This window comes from Cavia porcellus, unplaced genomic scaffold, assembly GCF_034190915.1.
Source record: "Cavia porcellus strain 051 isolate PalLab524CR breed Dunkin Hartley unplaced genomic scaffold, mCavPor4.1 scaffold_17, whole genome shotgun sequence".
Taxonomy (NCBI): domain Eukaryota; kingdom Metazoa; phylum Chordata; class Mammalia; order Rodentia; family Caviidae; genus Cavia; species Cavia porcellus.
In genome coordinates, this window is record NW_026947500.1 from 47,652,332 (window position 1) to 47,670,093 (window position 17,762).

Genomic DNA, 17,762 nt, shown 5'->3' on the forward strand with positions numbered 1-17,762 from the left:
AAAACAATAAAACAGGATGCACGGCGGAAGGAACCGCAGTCGGTCCCTCCTCTCTCCTTCCTTTCCTCTCTCTCCTTTCTTTCTTCTTTTCTTCTAGGTCCTGAAGACGGAACCCAGGGCCTTGTGCATGCAAAGCATGCCCCACCCCCGCAGCCCAGAGAATTGCTTTTGTTGTTCCGTTTTTTCCAGCCCTGGGGATGGAACCCAGGGCCTCCTAATGAGCTACATCCCAGTCCTTATATTTTGAGACAGGCTTTCGGTAAATCTCTAAATGTTCCAGTCTGGGCTTCAATTTGTGATCCTCCTGCCTCGGCCTCGCAGAGTGCTGGAACGACAGGCATGTGCCACCAAGCACATTACTCTTGTGATTTACCATCTTGCTACTGGATGGATGCTGTCCCTGGAAATGGCAACAGGAAGCCCCTTGTGAGTGAGCCCAGCATCCTGTCAGCCTCAACGCTGGAGGATCGGGATGGGTTAGGATGGTGTCCCCGGCGGACTAGTGTGGAAGCAGCAGCCACAGAGCCCGGCTCCACTGGAGCCCCAACGTGCAGAGGTCAGTCCTCCTCACCTCAGTTTCCTCATCTGTAAAATGGAATTCAGCTGTCCTCCCGAGATGGCACGTAAATGAGGCGCCTAGGGAAGAACACAGCAGAAGCCCTAGCTTTTTCATTTATTAATTTATTTTATGTAATTAATATTGCAGGGTGGGGGTGGAACCCAGCGTCTTTGCACCAAGCTGCAGCCCCAGCCCCTTTGAGTTTGGATTTTGAGACAGTCTTGTTAAATCACTGTCATCCAGGCTGAGCTCGAATTTGCAACCCTCCTGCCTCAGCCTTCCGGAGTGCTTGGCTGCCAGGCGTGTGTCGTTGCACCCAGTTTACCGTTTATAAACTGCCGTCAAGGGGTTAGGGAAGGAGAGCCAGTGGTGCGTAGGACTTTGGGGCGCTGAGGATCTGCCTGGGTTCAAACCCGCGCTCTGCCACCCACCCGCTGTGTGAATGTACTGGTTTTGCCCTCGGTTTTCCCGTCTGTGGAATCGATTGGTGATGACAAGAGCGGCAGCAGAGCGCGTCCCCGGGGGCTCAGCTCCGCGCCAGGACCGCGCATGCCCCGTTCCGCCCCCTGCAGGTCGCCGTCGACTAGGAGTAGAGTGCGGGCCTGTAGCCCCGCCCCGTCCAGTCTGGACCTATCCCGTTCCTTTGAGGGTCTTACTCCCGCCTCGTGTCATCGTGTTGGCCAATCCGATAGCTCTTCTCTATTACGGGCACCTCCCGGGCCAATCCAATCACTTCCTTCCTCGTGTTAGTTCTGCCTTCTTGCCTGCGGGGTGCCCCGCACTTTAGGGGTTCGCTGCTGCCTCGGGCTCCTTAAGTTCTTCAGGTAACATTTTTCTTTTATTTATTTGTTTATTTTTTTGGTACTGAGGACTGAGCTCAAGGCCTTCGTGATGAGCTGCCTGCCTAAATCGTTTTTAATTTTTTTTAATTTTGATACAGGGCCTCACTCCATCACTAAACTGCTCAATCTAGATAGATTTGCGATCCTCCTGCCTCAGCCTCCCAGAGTGCTGGGCTCACCAGGATGCGGCACCACCCTCGTCTGGCTGCAGGGACTTCTCCCTACGGAGTCACAGGGCGATGGAGACCTCACGCGCCAGGAGGGATAGGAAGACAGGGACCAGCATCGTGAGCGCCTAGAAACTAGCCTGGAAGTTACAAGCTCCATCTGGAAAGACTCATTGCGTACGCGCTGCCCGACTCAGTCATGAAATACGGATTGGAGGCCTTTCCAGCTCCAGTCAAGGTCCCGAGTGGACTTTGGTTGTTTTTTCTTCTCTATCTTCTTCCTTTTTTTTTTTAAATGGGAAATGGAACCCAGGCCTTTGCATGAAACTACATTCCCCGACCGTACTTTTCTATTTTCTTCAGGAACGAGGTCTCCCTAAGTCATTCTATTGCCCAGGCTGGGCTCAAACTCACCGCCCTTCTGCTTGGCCCTGCAGAGTGGGGCTGGCACTGCAGACCCAGGCCTGCACCCAGTCCAGCTTTGCTGGTTTCCTGTGAAACCCGGTCTGAGAGACAGCAAAGCGCGAAGCAGGCGGTGAGGTTGCCGGGGTCACGCAGAGCCAGCAGCTTCACTCCTGGGACAGTAGGGACCCAGACCGGGTGCCCACCGGCTCCATCACCAGTGCACTGGGTGTCAGTCTCCCCAGGGCAGGGGCAGCTGCACACTCCAATCAGGCCCAGGGAACAACGAGGTGCCCAACTAAGGTCGCAGACACACAGTGTCCCGAGCTGAGCCCAAGCAGGAGTCCATCTGTGGGGCCTCGAATTTTCTGGACCTGGACAGAGCCAATGGCTGCAAAGCACTGTGAACATGCTGAGGGCTGCTGAATAACACACCTTCAACTCCATGAAACCAGGGTGGTGGCGCCCATTTGTCACCTAGCACCTGGGAGGCTGAGGCAGGAGGATCATACAAGTCTGAGGCCAGCCTGGTCTCCTCAGCGAGATGGTGTCAAAAGCTCAACAGTAAAAAATAGAAAAATTCAACAGTAAAATAAAAGGGATGAAGGGAAAATAATGTCTCTCCAATTGAGGGACAGTGGAAGGTGGGGAAAGTGTCATTGATGCAAGGAGACAGAGGCCACCACAGGGCCTGGTCCTCAGGGTCCTAGAGGAGAGAGAACACTGCAGGGCATGAGCTACATCTGTGTCCTTTTTATTCTTCTATTTATTTATTTATTTCTGTTTTTGAGACAGGGTCTTCCTATGCAGTTCAGGCTGGACTTGAATTCACTAGGTAGCCCAAGTTGTGAGACCCTCCTGCCTCGGCCTCCTCAGTGCTGTGATTACAGGTGGGCAACTGCACCCAGCTATTGGGAAGTGGGGGACAGGACTCAATAGGTCACTGAGCTGCCCAAGCAAGCTCCAACTTGCCCTCTGCCTGAGAGTCTCAGATCACAGCAAGTGCTCCACTCCTGGCCCTGAATCTCCTCCTCCTCCTCTTCCTTCTCCTCCTCTTCCTTCTCCTTTTTTCTTCTTCCTCTTTTTCTTCATCTCCTTCTCCTCATTTTGTTTGTGTATGAGAGGAGTCTAACGGGCTTTTCAATAAACTAAAACCTCAGATCTTTTTTTATTTCTGATTTCGAGACAAGCTTTCACCATAGGACTTGAACATGTGGTCCTCCTGCCTCAGCCTCCCATGTACCTTCAATTACTGTACAGGCATATGCCACTGCACCCAACAGCCAATACTTTTGTTGGTGAGGTGGGCATGGTGGCGCATGCCTATAATCCTAGCACTGGGGAGGCTGAAGCAGGAAGATTTCCACCATTCTGGGTCAGCCTGAGTGACATAGCAAGACTGTCTCAAAAAAGCAAAACAAAAATAATAACAATTTTTTTTCTTGGTGCTAGGGATGGAAGCCAGGGCCATGCACAAACTTCTTCTCTTTTGTTTGTTTCTTTGTGTTTGTTTGTTTGTTTTGAGTCAAGGTTTCACTTTGTAGCTCAGGCTGGCCTAGAACTCACAGCCATCCTCCTTCCTCAGCCTCCCAAGTATTGGGATCACAGGTGTGGACCACCAGGCATATAAATATATATATGACTTGAGCAGGCCTTTCTCCTGAAGAAAAAACCAGGAATCACATGAAAAGTTCAGTGGCATGAACAATCAGTGTGCAGGACAGCTTGGGCGCTGCCCCTGAAAGGAACCAATTTGCCTGCATCTTGATTCACTTCCCCCTATCCCGCCTACGGATCTGCACTGAGTTGGTGAGGGAGCCACTCCACCCCAGACCGGCTCGGAGCCATGCAGTGGGTCCAGCCCAGATACTGCAAAGCCCTGTGCTGTCAGCTGGGAGAAGCAAAGATGTCCCAGGCAAATAAAGGCCGCCTCAGAGCTAGGCAGCCAGCCTGAGATAGGAGATACTTCCCAAACTGTGTCACACAGATTCCTCAGTCTTAAAGGCTCCCTGTTACCAGGATCCAGAGTCCCACACTCTGCTCCCTCTCCACAACCTTGCCTGGCCCAGCTCCCATACCGCTGCTCCATGCAGCCGCTCCCCTCCTCACGAGATAATAAATCTGGCTCAGCCCTGGGCCCAGGCCCCTGGTCTGGCTAGACTTAGAACCCCTTGGCCCCCACAGTTGCAGACAGGTCTCTGCCTCTCTTTTCCTGGGTTGCACTGGAAGTGGCAGATTGGAATTTACTCTCGAGAATTCCAGTAACTTTTCCCTGGGATCACAGCATACGAACTCCAGACTTCAAGAGTTTTGGGCACTTATGATTCAGAGGGAAAACCAGAAAAAAGCAAGGGATCACTTCTGCCCCTCCATGTGGCACACACTGAAGACCCAGACCGTTGGAAGCACTGGCAGAGACTCAGGCAAGCAGGTGGATGACAATCACAGTGCCCTGTGACACACTGTCCCCCCGTGGAACCTGAACCCACGGGCAGAGCTCTGAGAATGTCTGTAGCAAACCCAAATGAGGCCCAATCCAAAGGCTCCCTAGCTGCACAGAAGGTCATAAGCAACAGGAATACTATGCTGCACTGAAAATGCGCAGCACAGACGGACCTGAGGGCCGTGTGCAGATAGTGGCCTTGGCAGGGAGCATGAGAACTCAACTCCAGTCATGGCACTGGGACACGCAGGATGCGAACCTGGGCCAATGGCTGTGCAAAGTACAGCAGCAGCTTGGAGAATGGAGCTCGCATTCTCCTTCTGGGAGGAACTGAGAGAGGGCACAGACCCACTGAGCTGAGAGAGCCGCACTCCTTGGCCTGGGCCAGGACACAACACCTCATGCTGTGCTGCCTGCCAGGCCTTTCAGGGGTTTTGGGGTACCAGGGATCAAATTCATGACCTCGAGCTTGCCAGGCAGGTTGTGCCACTGGGCTACACCCCCAGCCTGGCCTTGCAGAATTTGTTCTCTGTTTCAAGATAGAATTTTGCTAGGTCACCCAGTCACCCAGGAAAAACTCCAACCTGAGATCCACCTGCCTCAGCCTCCTAGGATTCTGGGACCACAGGTATTAAAATCCAAATCTGTCACCACTGCGACTTATTCCTGACCAATAGCTGATGGTTAGGTAACTAAAACTAGAATTTATGAGAAATGTAGTGGAGCGCACGACGGATGCCAGTGCCTCTGCGATGCTGTGGGGCGAGGTCTGTTAATGTCCCTCTTCCACGGCAGGGGAAACCAAAGCACAGAACGTTCAGGTGATCCACAGGTTCATGCCGGTGACCAGAGAGCGAGGAAAGTGGGGGGAGGTGTAGGGCTTTGGGGGATTTTTGTTTTGTTTTGTTTGTCTTTTTGAGACAGGGTCTTGCTATGTAGCCCAAGGTGGTCTCAAATTTGCAATGATCCTCCTGCCTCAGCCTCACCAGTGCTGGGATTACAGGAGTGCACTAGCACGCCTGGCTGGGTGTAGGATTTTGAACACACGCTGTGCACTCACGACCCTCCTCCGTGTGCGTGGACCAGGGTGGTGATCCCTGGGGCTCAGCCAAGTGTGCTCCAATGCGGAGTATAGAGCCAACAGGTTTTCCGGCTGGCGGCGGCTTTGAAACAATGAACAGAACTGTGCGGGAGTCGGGGTCAAGCAGAAGGATGAGCTTGAGAAGTCCAGAGCAAGAAAACAAGGACTCCGCACTGATCTTGGAGGCTGAGGCAGGAGGATCACAAGGTTAAATCCAGCCTGGGCAATTTAGTAACTTAGTAAGACCCTGTCTTAAAATTTTACTTTGCCTGTATTTTTATTTTTATTTTTTGGTACAGGGAATGGAACTCAGGACCACACTCTTGCCAGGCAGGTGCTGTGCCGCTGAGCTGTGTCCCCTGCACTTGTCTTTAAAAAAAAAAGTTCAAAGGCCCAGGATTGCAATAAAAAGGGTCCCTTCCCCGGGAAGGGGCTGCGGTTGGCCTGGGCACCACAGGGTGAAGAGGAGTTCTCTGGGTACCAGGGCCGGGCAGGCCGGAGAGAGCGGGCGCGGCAGAGCGGGCGGGACCGGGCCTGGGCCCGCCCCGCACGTCACGGCGCCGGCGCTGTCCGCGCCCCGGTGCTGACCAAGATGGCAGGTGGCGCCCGGGCCCCGGCGAGCGCGGAGCTGCCCCGGCCGCGCGGCCACTGAGCCAGGAGCCATGTCGCTGCTCTGCGTGGGAGGTAGGGCTCGGGCCGCGTGGGTGCGGGCGAGGCGGGGCCGCGTGGGCGCCGCGAGGTCGGAGCCTTGCAGACCCGGCGGGCGCGGCGTGGCCCGGACACGGGCCCGAAGACCGAGGCAGGGGGATCTCCGGCAGCCGCACCCTCGGTGGCGAGGCGCAGGGCAGCATCTGGGGGCCACGCCCGGCCCACGCGCTGCGGCAGCGGACGCCGAGCCCCTTCCCTGCGGCCGGGAGACCCCATCCCGGCGGCAGCGGTGGGCGGGTCGGGGCCGCGGGAGCGCGTGGGCCTGCCCCTCCCCCCTCCATTCACAAACCGCTCGCTCCGTGCCCGGCGCGGCGTGGACTCGGGGCTCTTAAAGGGACAGCGTCCCTTTCCCGAGCGAGGTGCGGCCGACGGGGCGGGGGCGGGGCGGCAAAGGCCACCCCGGGCCAGCTGGAGCTCGGAGCGCGTGGGGTAGGCGCCCACGCGCCCCGAAGACCAGGCCGAGGGAGGGAGGGCGGGGTTGGGGCCGGCGATTCGGGGCTCCTGCTGCCTTCTCGGCGCGCTCCCGGCCGGGCTCCCAGGAGGTGGGGGTCGCGCCCCGCCTCTGACGCGAGGTTGGGGTGACGTGGGCTGGGAGAGGTGAGAGCCCGGAGGGGAAGGGGCGCCCGTGGGAGTCCCGGGTAAGGGAAGGTAGAGGCATCCGCCGAGTTGGGGAAGGCGTGTGCCCAGCTCTCGCGCTGCGGAATCCCCGACACGTTCGCACCCGGATCCAGAGCCAACCGGGGAGCCCAGGCTGCGCAGGCTGGGCTACCGCAGTAGAAGAACCCCAGGCACGTGTCCGGGGGCGCCCGCACATAGCTGCACCCCACACGAAGGTCTCATGTCTTCTCTGGGAGGCTGAGGCAGGAGAATCACCAGTGCGAGCCGGTCCTGAGCAACTTAGTGAGTGACTGCAGGACCGGCCCAGCAAAAAAAGGGAGCTAGGGGTGCAGAACAGCAGCTCACTGACGCGGGCAGTTCCGGAGCCACAGCGGTGCGTACAAGAGCACGCGCCGGCCCAGGGAGGCCCTCGGGATCAGTGTTGCACACAGACACGCGTGTCCGCGTGTGCCGACAGTACACACACACACCGCGCACCCGCACCCCAGACACACGTGTGCAGGGCTCACCTGCATGCACCGCTGCACACGGCCCTCTGCGCGCACACATGTATGCCTGCCACTATTATCCAGACTCCTAGTACGCCCAGGAGACAAACAGGATAGATCGCCCAGTAGTGGTCTCGGCACAGAGCCCCCCGCACCCCCCCCCTTTTTTTTTCTGGTCCCGGGGATTGAATCCAAGTCCTCTGGACTGAGGTCCATCCCCAGCCTGGTCTATTTTTTTTATGTAGAAACAGGGGTAACTAAACTGCCCAAGCTGGGCTGGAATTTGTGACCCTCCTGCCTGGGCCTCCCTGAGTGCTGGAATTTCAGATGTGCACTGCCTAGTCTGCCCCGCTCTGGTCGTCGTCAAAAGACCACAAACGCTGATGAGGGGTGTTCCTCACAGGGCCAGCAAGCTCCACACACCCAGCGCTCCCGGCCCTGATCCTCCTCACAGCAGTCCCATTTTACAGACAAGGAATCCGAGGCCCAGGGAGCTTCAGCAGCCCTCCTGGGGTTCTAGGGCCCGGGAGGGCACAGGTTGACGCTGTGGCCCAGCTCCCACCTCTAGCCCTCAGTTGGGCTCCATGGGCTTCCCGCCAGAGCCCCGTGAAGGTTCCAGATTAGAATTGCCAGTGTTGTTATTCCCGGCCAAGCTTGGGTCACAGGGGGAAGAGGTTCCATCGTCACCCCCTGAAACCCGCGGTTTAATGAGCAGCTACTATGACCGCGCCCGGGGGGCAGGGTCGCCGAGTGAACCGCACTGAGCAGGCAGCCCCTGGCCCTGCACCACTACGTGGGTTTCCGTCCAGCCCAGTAGGCTCAGGACCCGGCCCAGTCATGAAAACGGCTGCACGGGACGCCGCTGGGAGGGGGATGGAGACGGAGCCAGCACCGCCCAGCCCGGCTGCAGGGCGCGGTGTCTACACCGCCCGCGTTATAAATAGCTCAAATAGCTCGGCGTGACCCGAGCCGCCCCAATGTCGCCACCGCGCGGGCTGTGACGGGAGGCGCGGGAGGCCTTGGCCAGGGCTGTGCTGCCAGCAGGGACCAGAGCAGGGCCTCCCGGAACCCCGCGAGCCTCCCAGCAAACGAACAGCCAGGACTCAGGTCACAGCTCCCAGACCGCCTCGGAGAACCCAGACAGCTGGGACCCCAGGGGACAGACAGAGAGGGAGTAGGACGGGAGGAAGAGACCCAGAGGGGGATGTGGGGCAGAGCCGGGACAGTGAAATCCTGCCAGGAGGCTGAGGCAGGGGGAGACAGGGGACCCAAGGTGAAGTGGGGATGAGACAGAGACAGAAAGGCAAAGAGAGACACAGACAGCCAGAGGAATAGAGATGGGGACAGAGAGACACAGAGAGACAAAGACAGAGACAGAGAGACCCCAAAGGGCCTCTGGGCTCCCTCTCCTCTAGTCCAGATCCTTCTGGGTGGCACCTCTGGCAGACTGGACCCAACCCCAGGCAGTCCCCAGGGACCCCGGACTCCAGCACCCAGAAGCCCAACCCCACGAGGGCCGGGCTGTGTTCAGGGAGGTTCTGAAGCAGGATGGTTTTAGTGACAGAGGCCACAGGGGACAGAGAGGAACGGGGTCTGGGAGATGTGGGAGCAGATTCGCGGTCACACAGCGGGGGAGATCAACCCAGCCCCACCTCCCGGCACAGCCCCACACAGAGTAGGGCAGATGCCTGGCTCCTGTGCATTTGAAAGTCTGGGTCACGAGGTGGGGACTCAGGCTCAGCCGCACAGTACCTGCCTGGTGAGTGCGAGGTCTTGAGTTTGATCCCAGAAACCAAGAAAAGAAAAAGTCTGGGGTAAGAATGTAGCTCAGTGCAAAGCTCCCAGTGCCACCCAGATGATGATGCTCCACACACAGAAGCAGCTGGCCTGGCACAGCCCAGGTGGCACTGCTCATGATCCCTAGGCACTGGGAGATTGGTTCCAAGGATCCTAGCAGCCACTCAAGTTTCAGTGCTCCCAAGCAAGGCAAGGGACTGCCTTTAACAGCTGCACCCTGGGCCAGCTCTCTGGCCTGTTCTGTCTCATGTTGCCACCCCTGCCTCTGATGTGCACCCTGAACCCTAAGTGCCTCTGGGAGCCAGACCTGGATGATTAAGGAAGAGGTGTACACGGGCAGGGACAGGGCCTGGGAGGTAGCCTCCTCTTAACTCCCTCCTGCCTCCTCCACAGGAGGCCCTCCACCACTTCTCAGCTCCTTTTTGATTTTTTATTTGCAACAAGGTCTTGCTAAGTCACTGAGTTGCCCAGTCTGGGCTCAAACTCGCAGTCGTCCTGCCTCAGCCTCCCAGAGTGCTGTGCTGACAGGTAGGCACTGCTGTGCCAGGCTCAGTTCCTTGTTTGGAATCTTCTTCCACTGGGGGTAAAGGCATTGCTACATAGACAGAGATGGGAATGGAGTGAGAGCTGGCTGCTTCTGGTCAGATTTCCTCCTGGCCTAGGCCAGCCCAGGCTGTCTGTCTGATGCTTTCTTTCTTTCTCTCTCATCCCTACCTCCTCTTCCTCCTCCTCCTCTTCCTCTTCCTCCTGTCACCTCTCCTCCTCTATGTCTCTTTACCTTTTCTGTTTTTCCTGCTGTGTCTCTTGATACACTTGTGCTCGTTGTCTTTGCCCATCTCTGTCTCATTCTGTCTCCCTGTCTGTGTGTCTCTCTCTCCTGTCTCTCCTCTCTGTCTCCATTTGTGCGTCCCTGTCTCTCGTGTGTTTTCATGTCTCTGCCTGTCTCTGTGTGTTTCCTCTCTGTCTCTGGCTGTGCACCTCACTGTCCCTCTCCTGATGTTTCTACCTTGCTCCCTCCCATCTCTCTGTATCTGTCTTTTCTTCTTCTCCTCTCTCCCATCTCCCTTCCCTATCTCTGTCTCTCCACAGTCAAAAAAGCCAAGTTTGATGGGGCCCAAGGTAAGTGCCCACCTGCTGTCCTGTGTCGTCTGTCCTCTGTCCGTCTGTCCTGTCTCTGGAGAGGGAGGAGGGCACTGGCCCAAGACTTGGACTTGGCTCTCTGTCCCAGGAGTGCCAGGCAGGGTGTCAGGAGGGGGGGGGGTGCCTTGGATCGGCTATAGCTAGGGAAACTGAGGCCCAGGAACAAGGGCAACATCTCGGAGCCCCTCCCCGGCTGCATACCGGTCTGGTCTGTGTCCATCTGCACCTATTGCTCAGAGGAAGCATACCGGGCGCCCAGCAACCCTGTGCGACATCGTCCCCCTGTGCCCTGCGGGGACCCTGCAGGAAGAAAGGACAGGCCCCGGAACGGAACGCGGGGACACCCAGAGCTTGGGAAGGGCTGTCAGGGTCCCTGAGTGCCAGGCCGACCTCTGCTCTCGCCGCCACAGAGAAATTCAACACGTATGTGACCCTGAAGGTGCAGAATGTCAAGAGCACAACCATCGCTGTGCGAGGTAGCCAGCCCAGCTGGGAGCAGGACTTCATGTTGTGAGTGCCTCAGGGCCCGCCCTCGCTTCGCGGCCCTACCCATCGAGACCACGCCCTCCAGTCTTGGCCACGCCCCTATCTTCCCTGACCACTCCCCTAACAGGCCACGCCCCCACCACAACTGCTCCGCCTCGCTTACCATGGCCACGCCCCAGCCCAGTACCATTCCTTGGCCACGCCCATGCTGCAGGGCTCCTCCCTGCTAACGACGCCCTCCATGTTGATCACACCCTCCCGGGCCGCCCCTCCCACCTTTGCCCCCATCCGGCTGCCCACACCAGCCTAGGCCACCCCAGACCCCTGGGTGTCCCTGGCCTCCCTCCAGTTCCAGGGCACCTCGGAGTCCTGGCTGCTGCCAGTCTCCACCCCGGCCTCCTGCTGCCGCCCGCCTCGCACAATCTGCTCTCCTCGTGCAGCCAGGGATATTTTTAACACTGCAGATCACATTCTGACACTGTGCGTTCCAAACGCGTTCTGGCTCGGTGGCCTCCCCCAGAACCGCCCACACGCCTGGCGCTGCCCCAGGGCCTTTGCACCTGCACTGTCTCTGGCCCCCTCCTGGAGCTCCAGGCCCTGTGCCCCACTGTGATTCTGCACAGGCGCCTAGAGGCAGGCTGCCCGCCCCTCGCTGCCCAGTCCAGGACCTGTTTGTACCGCTCTGAGCTGGTCACAGCCCCTCTGGCCTCAGTTTTCCCTCTGAAAAATGAGAAGGCTGGGCTCCTTCCCGCAGAGCTTTGGCCTGGTCTGCACAGTGGTGACTTGGGGAGGACCTGATTCCTGAGCCCCTGTCCTGCCCCTCTCCCCAGCGAAATCAACCGCCTGGACCTGGGGCTGACCGTGGAGGTGTGGAACAAGGGTCTTATCTGGGACACCATGGTGGGCACTGTGTGGATCCCGCTGCGGACCATCCGCCAGTCTAATGAGGTGACCGCAGGGCATGGGAGGGCCCAGAGGCACGTGATCTGAAGGAGATGAGCACATCCACCGGGACATCTGGGGTCGCCTTGACAAGCCCAAAATCACCAGCTCCTTTTAAACTCCTTCCATGCCCTTACCCCTGCTTTCCCCGGTGTGGCTTCTGTCCAGTGACCTAAAGTGGCTGCTTAAGGCTAATAACTGCATCTGTATCCTAGCTGGGGAACAGTGGCAAAGGAAAGAGCCACTCCCAGCACTTTATTGAGTCACGTGGCTTTGCCTAGCGGCAAGGGATTCTGGGAAATGCTGCTTTAAACCACGCCCTCTGAACTGAGCTAGAATTTATATTACCATACTGTGGAAGGAAAGAAAGAAGGGGTCATATGCCTGTGGTGGGCAGCAAGAGGGAGGCCATGCCTGCCAGAGGAGGGTGCCCACCAGCACCCTGGTCCTCAGCCCTGGTGCCATCACCAGGGTAGGGGCCCATCTTGCCTCAGCCTCCTGGTAAGGGCCTCCCTGTACACCTCAAGTGTCCCATATCCAGATGGGGACCATGATCCAGGCTATGGTGGGGTGACACAGAGAGGAGCCACCTGCCGAGGTGTGCAGATGCTGCCTGGCTGACCAGGCACTGTCTCTGCCCCAGGAGGGCCCCGGTGAGTGGCTGACACTGGACTCCCAGGTCATCATGGCCGATAGCGAGATCTGTGGCACCAAAGACCCCACCTTCCACCGCATCCTGCTGGACACGCGCTTTGAGCTGCCCCTGGGTGAGTCGCTGGGGCCCTGCACCCCGGGTGCCGCTGTGCCACATGGAGTCCAGGGCGGTGCAGGCAACAGGGCCAGTAGAGCTAGGAGAGGGACAGAGAGGGACAGGACAGAGGGAAGCTGGGTGTGGTGGGCACACCCGTCATCTCAGCATGCTGTGAGGCTGAGGCAGAAAGATCACAAGTTCCAGCCCAGCCTCAAAGGAAAAAGGGGCTGAGGATGTAGGTCAGAGTAAAGGCGGCTCAATGTCCACACCACAGATAAATAATTAAATATGAAACATTGCGAGTCAGGTGTGAGGGACCAGGCCCCATGGCTCCGGCCCTTTGCTGCACGGGGTGGAACCCGGAGTCCCAACGCAGCTGCATCCCTTTCTTTGCTGAGCCACTGACTCAGGTCTTGCTAAGTTGCCCAGGCTGGGCTAGAACTTGAATGACCTTTTCTCCAGTCTCTGGTCTGGCAGCCAGAGAGTTGGGGTCGGGAGGCACTGGGGCCACTGGGCCTGCATGCTGGCTCTCTCTGCAGACATCCCTGAGGAGGAAGCACGCTACTGGGCCAAGAAGCTGGAGCAGCTCAACGCCATGCGCGATCAGGACGAGGTGTGTGGGCCACTCCCACCCTGTCCCCCAGGACGAGTTCAACCCCAGCACCACATCCTCTGCTGCTCCTTTCTTCCCTCTGCTCCCTTCCCTTGCAAACGGGGGGTGGGGGGGTCTGGGCCATGCTGCTGCCAGCTCCAAACCTGAGCCTCTGCCCCCACCCGCAGTACTCGTTCCCAGATGAGCAGGAGAAGCCACTGCCAGTACCCAGCAGCCAGTGCTGTAAGTGTCCCGTTCCATCCCCTGGTGTCCCCTGCAGAGCCTCGGGGCTGCCAACCCTGCCCTTCCTACTTAGACACTGAATGAGATCCAGAAATCATTTGACAAATCTCTGCCAGGGTTGCACAGGCCCCAGCACCCCACCAGCAGTGCCCATGCAGGGACATGTGTCCCGTGGGTGAGGGGCTGCTTCCCGTGCCTGTTTTCTTAAAGTAACGGAAGAAAAGGCGTGTCCAGGGCCACCATCAGCAGGTGGCAGAGCCGGACAAGAGGAGCTGGGGGTCTGTCCCCTTTCCACTACTCCAAGGTGCCCTCCCTTAGAACCACTGTTTGAGCCCAGCTCTCATTGTGTGGCCCAAACTAGCCTTGAACTCTTGGATTCAAGCAGTCCTCCTGCCTCAGCCTCTTGAGTTGAGGAGAGACCTTGTGGGTTAATCTGAGTCCCAGCCCTCCAGGAATCCTGAGGCTCAGGGGCACAGGTTAACTGGAAAGGAAGAGACAGAAGACCCCAGAATCCTCCCTCCCAACATGGGGGGTGGGGGGAGGGGCGGGACAGTAGCAAGCCCCCATCCCCCACCATCTCGGTCCTTCTCTTGTAGGCAACTGGAACTACTTCGGCTGGGGAGAACAGAGTGAGTCCTAGACAGCTTCCTGTCCTGGGGACCGTGAACCCTGCCCCCCACACAGACATGGGGACCTAGGGTTCTGAGGGCAGGGGCCCAGCCTGAACCCCTCCCCTAACAGCTTCTGACCCCGCTGGGACAGTACAGAGCGCTGGGACTCGGCCGTGTGATTGCTCCCCCTTACTGCCCTCCCCCAGGAATAAGCCGGGGCCACCATGCAAGATGCCTACAGCATCCTCTTCACTGCCCCTCATCCCTGACTTTCCTGGACTGGGGGTTGAACCAAGGACCTTCACACTTAGCCCCATCTCTGGTCCTTTTTAATTTTTATTTTGGGACAAGGTCTCCCTAGGTCACTACATTGCCCAAGTTGGGTCCAAACTTGTGATCCTCCTGCCTCAACTTCCCAGAGTGCAGAGATGAGGGGGAGGTGCACTGTCACACCAGGCTGAAATTAATAGTTGACCACAGTGAAAGAATCAAACCTCCTTTTCATGCACTTAGAAATCCAGGCATTTAGCTGGGCATGATGGCAATGGTGACATGCACCTGTGATCCCGGCACTGGAGAGGCTGAGGCAGGAAGGATTGCCATGAGTTCCAGGCCAGCCTAGAACAAACAACAACAAAGAAACAACACAAACATGCATCTAGCTGAAAGACCTAGCTGAAAAAAAATTGAGATAAAGAAAAACAAACAAATGTCTGGCAAATGAGCAAAAATATGTAGATACAAAAGGCACAACCATCCCCCATCCCTCAGGGTAAAATCACCAGAAGTTACTGTGAGGTGCACGGGGCTGCATTTCCTGCAGCCCAGGTGTCACTTTCTAAATGCACAGAGGTGTCTCACATGGGTAGGGTTTAATACTTTCTGATGCTGCTGAGGATGTCACACCTCAAAGCCTCTCTGTGGCCTGAGTGCTGAGGACAGGGGTGCCCTCTGCAAGGACCCCTACACACCCCATACTTCTCAGCCTCACTGTGCTGGCTATGTTCAGCTTCGCTTTCATAATAATAATGTTAGTCTGTCTTTCATTATAAATGTCATGTGCATTATTGAAATGATTTTTTAATCTGGGCAGAGTGGGGCAGGCCTGTAGTCCCAGCTACTCAGGAGGCTGAGGCAGGAAGATTGTACATTGAAGTCTAGCCTGGGCAATTTTTAAAAATTTTTTTATATTTTATTTTAAGAGAACAAAACAAAGCAAAATGAAACCGAACAGAACAAAGTAGAGCAGAGTAAGACAATATAAGTAACAAAGGATTTCAGAAAGACAGCAGGAAATCCACAGTGGCTACCATGTCTCTTGTTTTCTTCAAATTAGTTGTCCATACCTTTACTCACAATAAGTTAATATACATCAAAATAGTATAAAAGCTATCAAAACACAAGAATGAGAGCCTTAAGGGCTTTCAAGACCAGACACTAGGAAATCAATAATGCCTACCATAATGTCTTTTATTTTCTTCAAAATAACTGTCCACATGTTCATATACATTGGAATCAAATAATTGAAAACAGACTAAAACCAATCAAAACCAAGAATAAAAGCATTATTGGCTTCTGAAACAAAATAATAGGAAACTGTCAATGGCTACCATGGTGTCTCGTTTTCTTCAGTGTAGCTGTTCATACTACCACACGTACTAAAATCAATTCTTGTAAACCCTTTAGGTGAAGGCATATATAAGGCTATATATGTACATCTATCCTTTCTGTATTAGAGAGAAAAGCAAAACAACAAATAACTCTAGGAGCCCAAAACAATAACAATGCATAGCCTGTGCAATTTAGAGAGAGATCCTGTCTCAGATTAAAAAGGGCTGAGGATGTAACACAGACTGAAGGTCCTAGGTTCCCTCTCCATTACCATAAAGAAGGTCAGGGGGAGAAGGGTGTGAGGGAAAGAGGTTTTCCCAGAAGTTGCTGAAATGAACAGATATGAAAGTGTTTGAGCCCTACCCAGATACTGCTTTTTGTTTGGGTTCTTTGACATAGGGTCTCACTGTGTTCCCCAGGCTGGTCTTGAACCTGGGATCCTCCTGGCTCAACCTCTGAATAGCTGGGATTATAGGTGTGCACCACCATGCCCAGAACACATTGCTTTTAGAATTAGAATTTTTTGTTTAGAGTTTAGAAAAGGGAGATTAACCCAAAGCAAAATACGCCTCGGCTCTCGTTAAGCACTTGGAGTTCGGCGACTGCCACCAGGTCCCTGCTGGTGTGTAGAGGCCACCCAAGAATCAAGCCCTCTCTGGATGGAGATGGCCCCTGTCCCAACCTCCTCTTCCTTGCTCTGTACCTGCAAGCCTGGGTCTGGGCACTTACCCTGCAAAGTCAGGAACTCTGTCCCTGCTCTGTCCCCAGTGCCCTTCCCACGGGACACCCACTGCCTGGTGGGACACGACCCCACCTTGTTTTCTGGGCAGTCTATGTGTGGCAGAAGGTCCCTGGGCCCTGCAGCCTCTGTCCTACCTGACCCAGACTCCGGATCCCATCTGATCAGATGAGGCCAGGTGGGGTTTTTGCCTCCCTTGTTGGGGCATATCTAGAAACACGACACACAGTCTTCTAAGCACCCCGTAAAAACGCCTCCCCCTGGGCCAGGGTCCCATCGCACAGTCCCTCCCCTCCGCTGTCTCCCAGACGATGACCCCGACAGTGCAGTGGACGACAGGGACAGCGACTACCGCAGCGAGACGAGCAACAGCATCCCACCACCCTATTACACCACCTCGCAGCCCAACGCCTCAGTGCACCAGTACTCGGTGCGCCCGCCGCCCCTGGGCTCCCGAGAGTCCTACAGCGACTCCATGCAGAGCTACGAGGAGTTCTCCGAGCCTCGGGCGCTCAGGTAGCCTGGGCGGCCCTGGGGGTACCAATGGGGGAGCAGAGCAAATGCTTGCCTGTGTGGGTGTGAAGCCCTCGCCTTACTTAAACACCTGCGAGGATAATTGTGGCAGCATGACTGAGGCTGGAGGCTAGAGAATCTCGAGTTCCAGCCCAGCCTGAGCAACCTAGGGATGCAGCTCAGTGCAGAAGGAAGTTCTGGGGCTCTGCTGCTAGGTGAAAGGGGGCTTGAGAGTTGGTGAGTTTCCCAGGGGATGCAGACCCCTGCCCCCTGACCCGTGTCCTGCCCCATTGAGGATGGGCCAGGCAGGGAAGAGGGGAGGCTGAATGGGGAACAGAGTGCTGGTCAGGATCCCAGCGAGTAGCTAGCAGCACCCTGGTGTGGCCCTGGCCCCGTGTTCCCACAGCAACTGTGGCTGGTGGCTGTGGAATGGCCCTACAGAGTCCCCTTAGAGGCTACCCAGGCCTGTGACACAGGGTCTCCACTTCTCCCTGACAGCCTGACCTGCTGGCCCAGGCTTCTGAACAGAAACCAACAATTGGGATGGAATCCAAGGTCTCTGCACTGAGCTACACGCCCAGCCCCCTTTTTTCGTTGCTCCTTGTGAGATAGGCCCTTGATGTGTCATCCAGGCTGACCTAGAATTTGCACTGACCCCCTTGCCCCAGTCTCCTCAGTGCTGAGATTACAGGTATTCATTCCCAGCTCTTTTTAGAAATTTTTAAAATTTTGAGCCAGGGTCTCTTTGTGCCTAAGCAGCATAGGCTGAGTGGACCAATTTGTGATCCTCCTGCCTCAGTCTTCCAGCATGCTGGATAAAGGCAAAGGCCGCCGGGATTAACTAAAGGTCAAGACTGTGGCATTTGGCCAGGTGTGATGATGCACACCTATAATCCCAGCACTCAGGAGGTTGAGGCAGCAAAATCATTGCAAGTCTGGGACCAGCCTGGGCTAGAAAGTGAGCTTAAGACCAGCCTAGACTACCTAGGGAGACCCTGTCTCAAAAAGACACCCCCCCCCCAAAAAAAA

General features: G+C 56.3%; 1 protein-coding gene and 1 long non-coding RNA gene across 4 annotated transcripts in view; both read left to right on the forward strand.

Moving 5' to 3' along the window:
* The first annotated feature begins 1,304 nt into the window (after positions 1–1,304).
* LOC106026343 (uncharacterized) lies at positions 1,305–3,129 on the forward strand. The gene is made up of 2 exons (XR_001199959.3): positions 1,305–1,383; positions 1,500–3,129. It is a non-coding gene; the product is annotated as an uncharacterized LOC106026343 (long non-coding RNA).
* A 2,901-nt stretch (positions 3,130–6,030) lies between these two features.
* Unc13a (unc-13 homolog A) overlaps positions 6,031–17,762 on the forward strand; it is a 44,210-nt gene continuing 32,478 nt past the window's right edge. For all 3 annotated transcript variants that reach the window (XM_063228071.1, XM_063228072.1, XM_063228073.1), the window contains exons 1-9: positions 6,031–6,178; positions 10,195–10,224; positions 10,656–10,755; positions 11,562–11,679; positions 12,317–12,440; positions 12,964–13,037; positions 13,205–13,259; positions 13,856–13,888; positions 16,529–16,736. In XM_063228071.1, the coding sequence (XP_063084141.1) occupies positions 6,157–6,178; positions 10,195–10,224; positions 10,656–10,755; positions 11,562–11,679; positions 12,317–12,440; positions 12,964–13,037; positions 13,205–13,259; positions 13,856–13,888; positions 16,529–16,736 (764 nt within the window). In that variant the 5' untranslated portion in view covers positions 6,031–6,156. The remainder of the gene's footprint in view (positions 6,179–10,194; positions 10,225–10,655; positions 10,756–11,561; positions 11,680–12,316; positions 12,441–12,963; positions 13,038–13,204; positions 13,260–13,855; positions 13,889–16,528; positions 16,737–17,762) is intronic.